This window comes from Hippocampus bargibanti, linkage group LG04 (assembly GCF_051943395.1).
Source record: "Hippocampus bargibanti isolate YZ-2025 linkage group LG04, ASM5194339v1, whole genome shotgun sequence".
NCBI lineage: Eukaryota > Metazoa > Chordata > Actinopteri > Syngnathiformes > Syngnathidae > Hippocampus > Hippocampus bargibanti.
The window spans coordinates 19667607-19674605 of NC_142737.1; the positions used below are offsets into that span (position 1 = coordinate 19667607).

Consider the following 6999-nt stretch of genomic DNA (forward strand, 5'->3'; position numbering starts at 1 on the left):
CTGAGGGGCTATACAAAGCATTCAAATTAGGAAAGTTATTCATTTCAAAGTTTTTAATCCTAAAACTGTCCGACCAACTGTTTGAATCATATTTTGTGTTGTGAATTCAATTTCTTTAAAATGTAGAATATTTTTTTACTCCTGAATATGCCTTTCCCATGAAAAGTAATGCAAATGTTTTCTAACCACTGGATCACCGGGCCACCCGCCTGACATATTGCATATTGAATCGATTCAGAACTACATACACAATAACCCCGTTGAACAGGGTAAAGCGGAACTTTATGTTCGCAGTATGTTCCTTTAGGGAACAAAACGTCAATGGAGAAAAAACATTTCCGGTTTTCAAAACGACAGAGCGGACAGCGACTGTTGACTGATGATGTTCATTGCATGATTCATGACGGTGACTTTGTCTGCTTTTTTATGTTACATTGGGGAAACAAACTTAAAGAAAACACCAAACAAGGTAAGATTTTTCCAATATTTGGTGATTACTTATTTATTTCAATAAAAACAAACCGAGACATGAACACTAGAAAGTAGTAATTCACCAGTGAAGTTGAAAAGGGCGTCTCTTGAAGCAAGCAAGAGCTTATTTGGTTCTGGTACTTTGGACACAGTGTGGAACATTTTAATTATGTTTACACAAAATGCCTGAAGAGTTCGTACAGACATTCAATGTGTTTGTTGCCAACGCACGCACGCGCACGCACACACACGCACACACACACACACACACACACACACACATTTACAGAATCCAATTTCAACCAAGTTTGTGAATAAATTCAGTCTGATTATCATCTCGTCAAAGTATTTTTTTTTTGTTTTCTTTTCTTTGGTGATGTGTTGTGATCTTTTTAATATTTTAACAATATGCCCTGGCTGGATTTAGGTTGGAAAACACTGCCCTCAGGATTTGTCGAGCCATGCCTTACCTACACGGCTTTCGAAGGATCCTATATGAGTATCAGCCATTGGTGGATGCTGTCATGAGTGTGGTTGGGCTGGAAGAAGAAGAACGAAGTCATGAGAGCAGGTATTTGAAAAAAGGAAAAACACGTTCTGAAGTGTTTCTAGTCAATGCAGTATTAAGAACAAGTCACAGGCAGCATTTCACACAATTAAAATGTGCTTTAATGTGTTTTTTTCTTCATTACCTGAAACAGAAGACTAGAAAATGAGAGGCGTCTATGCAGTTCTTTAGTAGAGCTGTTGGAGCGAGAGTCACAATCTGAAGTGTTCCTGGAAGGGATCAGCTATTCGCTGTTTAAGGTGGCTGAGCATGGAAGGGTGGAGGCTGCTAAAGTCCTTCTACAGTATAGAGCAAATGTTAATTTTGAGGGTGAGGAAGAACGAGCGACTATTTATTACATGCATATGCAAATGCCACATAACTGATTTCAACATATGAAACTGTAGAAACCACATTTCTGTCTAATTTTTTGTATGCAAGTTTAATTGATTATAATCTAAAATGAGAAAATCAACATGATAAATGCTATTAAAATTGTCGGGATTGCCCATTTGTCATCTAATTTAAAGAACCTTCAAATTGAGGGTGAGTAATTTAATTGTCCATATACATTGGATAGCATAGCATAATTTGCCAAATGTAAAAGCTGTGAAACTCGTTTTTTTCCCAGCGGATAAAATTATGGGAAAATAAAATAAAATAAAATCATTTGACTTTCACTTTCCCTACTCCAATGCAGCCCTTCTTCCCACATGAGAAATTATGACAAATTTCCCTTGTTGAATCTAGACTATATAAAATGGTCTTTTTGGATCATGTTTGCTTAACTTTTCTGTGTCAGTGTTTAATCATTAAGGGGGATCATCAGGGGATTTATCAATCTATCACCACTTAAAAATGCTCAGTGAGTACATACACAAAACAGATATGCAGTACACAGTGTGTTTGTGAAAATATTCACTTATGGTTCGATTTGAAAGTGGGGAGAAAGAGTGATTTGAAAATACTTGGTCCTCGCTGGCACATTTACTTTCCCTCGTATGGTGAATTTTATTGGTGTCTGTTTGTCTGTGGTATGGATTGCAAGTGGAATGAATTGCTATTGCACAAGCTTCCTCCAGCATTCCAAAACCATGCACAAGATGACAGCAAATACCAGAATAATGTCAATATATATATATGCTATATACTTGTTTTTCTTTTTTTGAAATCTCTCAAAATATTGGGCACTCTTCGAGCATATTTAATTTCGAAGAATCAAAAGTACTTCAAAATATCCGAGTGACATGACTTTAATATTATGGTACGTAGAACACATCACATTACATAAGTATATTTTTAACAGATAACTTCTAACTATGTTTGAATACATTTTTCAAGTAACCCTGTCAACTTGAATAGGCAGGGTGTACGATAATTCACTTGTACTCTTTGATATTCGACTCATGCAGCATGATTCCGACTAGATCTCAGTTTCACTCCCTGGTGCTTCCTACAAACGTTGTGACTGCTTTATTTCCTGTATATGCGACCTGTCCATGTCCAGTGCTTTGTTGCAGCTTCAGCTGTTATTAATTATATTATTATCACGACATAAATCAATATGTATTGAATTGTATAATGCAGTGACAAAACCCCTCACAAAGAAAAGAACATGCATTCTAAAGCGTCTTGTTTTTTTCCTCCCTTTCTCAGACCCGGTGTCCTTCTACAGTCCACTTCATATAGCAGTTCTGAGAAACAGACCATATATGGTGAAATTGCTTGTTGAGCACAAAGCTGACATTGAAAAAAGAGACAGAGTAAGTTAAGTAATAGGACTAGCTGGTTAATGAAATCCAATACTCTATCAGTGTTTTAGTCTTTAACTCAGCATGACTCAGACTTGGTTTTAGTTTTACTCCTCGGTGCTTTCTACTGTCTTTGTGACCGAAATATTGCTTTATTGTTGTGTATATGATAGTTGCTCCATGTACAGCACTTTGTATGCAGTGTGTGCTGTTTGAAAGTACTGTACTCCATAAATACAGTTGAGTTGTGAATTATCACCACAGTGGCAGAAAATAGCATTGCTTCATAATTAGGCACAATTGTAGCTAATATTTAGTTTACGATATTTATTTACATTGCAACCCAGTAGTGCGTTAGCTGGCACATCTACTTTCCAGTCAAAGGCTTTGGAGTTACTTGTTCTCCCAGTGCTGGAGGGACTTTTCCACAAGAACGCTGGCATCCTCCAACATTCTAAAAGGATGCACAATATTGAAGAGATGCCTCTTCGGTTTGCTTAAAACTATACATTTCTCAGATGATGCAAATACCAATGTGAATGTTTGTGTCACCTAGGATTTAATTGCTATTTTTTTCTATATTATTGACAAAGCTCACACTGTATATTAGATCACGGCCTGTACCAGTCAGTGTACCTTATTTTTGGACGGAATGTATATGTTCTCTTTTATTTAGTTATCTATTATTTTAATTTATTCATTTTCACCAAACAAATTATACAGATCTTTCATTTGTCATCCATTAGATCCATGAGAGCAGCCCGCTGGATCTGGCCAGTGAGGACTTGGATCGTTTGCCCTGCCTGCTCGCCTTGCTTGAACTGGGTGCCAACGTGAATGCAAGAGATAAACGAGGTACTTTCATGTTAGCCTCCAAAGTAGACAAGCAGTCTTATTTTTTCTTTCTTTGCACTTTTGAAATGTTCTGGGTAGATGTGTGATCAAAACATTTCTCATTTACACATACTATCTGCAAACACCACAGAGATACGATAACATGCAAAGTTTATCAGTGCACCAATTGCATGTCTTCCAACCATATTTTTTATGTTCGCTTGATGACAAATCGCTTGATAAAAAATTGAATTGCAGAACCGAACAATTGTTTGTAGCAACATTATCATGCAAATTATTCTGAAAATCTCATGGGCAAAAATAGATCAGGGAATAATATAGTCAGCATTTTTCAAACAAAACAATCACTTGGCGACCTGTTTTTAATTGTATGCATTTTATTCATCCACATTTTAAATGTGCGTGTGGGGGGAACAAAGTTTAATAGTTGTAGTTTACAAGTCGTTGTTATGTTGTTGTCTCAAAAGGTAAAACTCCTTTGCTTCATGCTTTGGCAAGCAGCGATGGCCTGACCGTGAACAACATAGAGAACATACGGCTTCTCCTTCATAGAGGTACAGTATAGACCACACATTGCTTTTATCTCTTAAACTCTTTTGGAAGAGCTAAATTGTAACACAGTTGAAATCAGTCAGCGTGATAACAAAGGATGTTATGCGCAGGTGCTGATGTCAAAGCCGTGACTGAAGATGGCGAAACAGTTGTGTCCTCATTGGTCTTCCTGGTCAAGGAGACACTTGACGCCAGTGCCGAGGATGCTGCAGAGATGGGGAAATTTTGCCTGAAAACCACACCGCTACTGCTGGCCCATGGTGTGGACCCCAGCTGCGAAGCCAATGACGGCGAGTTCTCTCTGACCCAAACAAGCCTGGAGCACTTTGACCGGTTTTTCCCCCTAGCTGTGCTCATACTCCAGAGTGGAGCCTCTTTGTTTCATGTCCGCAGTGACTCCTGCTGGCAAGCTCCCACAATTATTTTCCAGCGGCTTCAGTCAGCCCTGTGGCACTGCTCAAATCCAAATTATGCCTCCGAACTCCTTGAGCAAGCCGAGTTGTTGTTGGACCTAGTGAGGATGAACTACCCCAGAGTGAGCTTGCATCACATCTTGGGGGATCTTACATTTGGACAAGACTCTCACCCATATGCTCTAGCGCTTCAAGATGTATACAACCGGGTTGTCATGCAAGATATGTGCCCCGCTGCTCTCAAGTGCATTTGCAGAGCATTTATTAGGAGCCACCTCCAACCGTGGCCACTGGAAGAAAGAATCGATGCTTTGCCATTACCAAACAGACTGAAAGGATTCCTTCTTCCTGAGCGCACATATAAGCCAAAGCCTGGTTGGGACTGTTTTAAGCCCCAGCAAAGCCATCTCTGATTATCCGCTGTGTCACAGTTTTGTTGCCATATTTCAAATTACGTGCTAAATTTCATGTTTGGCGGCTATCCGTCAATCATCACCTACAGCAGAGAAAAAAAATGAGGCACATGGCTCAGTTTTAATCTTCTGTGCTTTTTCTATTATATTTACTGCAAGACGCAAAAGTCAAATGTATTGTAGCATTACATAAATTTTGTGAAGCGAAGATTATAGTTAGTGTTTGAGGCTGTCAGGAATGTTCCCAGTCTTTATAAATGCCACCAGATGGCAGTATTTCTCTTCGGGGTTTTTTAGGTTGCAGGCCATTCAATTTCCAACACAATTGAATTGACTTTCCTCTACAAAGCAAGTGTAATTTGAAGTTTGTTTTCTTCCCACTTAAACTGAAGTTTGACGAATAAAACGTCACAGCCTGGTGATGGATCAGTCTTACTGGTCAATGTACTACACCAAAAATGATTCAGTGTGGTCATCATCAGTGATGCAGTGAGAATGCAACATCACTCCCTTTCACTGACTCTGAAGACAGGAAGGAGTGTGCATGTTTCTCTCACATTTTAACTACCGAGTTCTTCACGTTCACGCCATCCAAACGCCGTGCGGTAAAGTGATCAAATATGTCGACTGCCCAGGTGCAGCATGAATGACCCGTGGATGCTTGTACTTCAGTGCCCAGGTACCAGCAGTCACCCTTGGCATGGAAACTTTGACCAAGCAGTCTTCATGTTGGTGTTTGAATGTAGACGCATTTGGAGGTGATTTCTTTCCTCTATTGACGTGCCTCCTTTTTTCCAGAACCCATTTGCCTCCTCTTTGACGCCCACATATGAGAATCAGAGTAGGCTTGTACATATCGGTTCCATACGCTATATGGTGCTTGCATCCATGTGTGACAAGCAAACTAAATAGGACATTGTGTTACACAACTAACCCCTTCCTGACATTGCTGAGGCTGGAGTGGCTCCAAGGCTTGCAGGCGCTCCAGCTCCTCTTGGTTATCTAGGTCACAGCCTCTGAGGAGAAGAGCCGCAGCAGCAGCAGCCCTGCATGACACACGCTTCTCTCTCCTGTCTGCCTCAATCTCCATGCATACTCTTGACAAAACCTCAACACCGGCCCTGGCCGAAAGAGAGGAAGGGAGGGGGGATGCAGGAAGCTCAATCTTTTAAAGATACAGAGATGACATATGTGGAGCACACATAGAAATAGCAAAGCTGCTAACATTTTGCACAGCCGTGGGAGCGTAATCCACGCAATCAACTGTGGCGTATCTCTCTTACAACAGGACGAAGAAGCCTCCTTCCACAGTATCCGCAGCCAGTTTGAAAAAGGTGATAGAATCGAGATAGTGGGGTGTGGCGGGGGGCTAAGCTCTCCATCCAGCATTTATTGGAAAACGGTGCGAGTGAAGCTTGGTACTGAAATTAGTTATTGATCTATTCTCTCCCTGAAGCCCGTGGGTCTTTCCACCACACCTGCTTGTTCTCTCACTGCCTTTTCTTACACTGCGGCCCAGAACGTACAACCTTTGGATTCAAGCCCCTGCATGTTTTCTACCGCCTTCATTTTCTCAAATTCTACTCTTCACCGACAGACTTTGCTTCTCAATTAGATCTTGTTCAAAGAAAGGGAGAAAAAAGTTAAATATCCTAGTGATAAATATTAAAGATGTCAATGTGGGGAGAAACTCATACTTTATTGGTCACACTTTATTCGTATTAACTCCAAACTAATTTTAAAATAAAAGTCTTGCAGCTGTTCTCTGAGAGCAACTTATCTTTTCAATATATTTCATGCATACTCCAGAATCATCTTTATTGCCAAGTATGTAGAACACAAAAGGAATTTGTTTCCGGTCGAACATGCTGCACTAGTATCATCATCAAAAAATTGCAAAGAGGCACTATACAGTTCCATTTGGTATGGTAATGTAATGATCTGATTCATGAATGTTTTCCTGAGACTATTTCTGAGACTTGCGGACTGCAAGTTCC

General features: G+C 40.0%; 1 protein-coding gene across 2 annotated transcripts; it reads left to right on the top strand.

Moving 5' to 3' along the window:
* The first annotated feature begins 335 nt into the window (after positions 1 to 335).
* On the top strand, positions 336 to 6763 carry asb6 (ankyrin repeat and SOCS box containing 6). Of its 2 annotated transcripts, none has more exons than XM_088994602.1 (7): positions 336 to 469; positions 899 to 1042; positions 1173 to 1348; positions 2675 to 2781; positions 3516 to 3624; positions 4092 to 4178; positions 4287 to 6763. In XM_088994602.1, the coding sequence occupies exons 2-7, from the start codon at positions 933 to 935 to the stop codon at positions 5000 to 5002; spliced, it is 1305 nt and encodes a 434-aa protein (XP_088850728.1). In that variant the 5' UTR covers positions 336 to 469; positions 899 to 932; the 3' UTR covers positions 5003 to 6763. The 2 variants fall into 2 exon arrangements, with proteins under 2 accessions (XP_088850728.1, XP_088850729.1); XM_088994603.1 differs by having other exon boundaries at positions 1176 to 1348.
* Positions 6764 to 6999: the final 236 nt, after the last annotated feature.

What these genes read in the sequence shown, in the direction of transcription:
- asb6 (XM_088994602.1), top strand. Translation starts at nt 933, where the DNA reads ATGCCTTACCTACACGGCTTTCGAAGGATCCTATATGAGTATCAGCCA. An exon ending in GAACGAAGTCATGAGAGCAG is followed by an intron (nt 1,043 to 1,172) that starts GTATTTGAAAAA and finishes TACCTGAAACAG; the next exon opens with AAGACTAGAAAATGAGAGGC. An exon ending in AGCAAATGTTAATTTTGAGG is followed by an intron (nt 1,349 to 2,674) that starts GTGAGGAAGAAC and finishes TCCCTTTCTCAG; the next exon opens with ACCCGGTGTCCTTCTACAGT.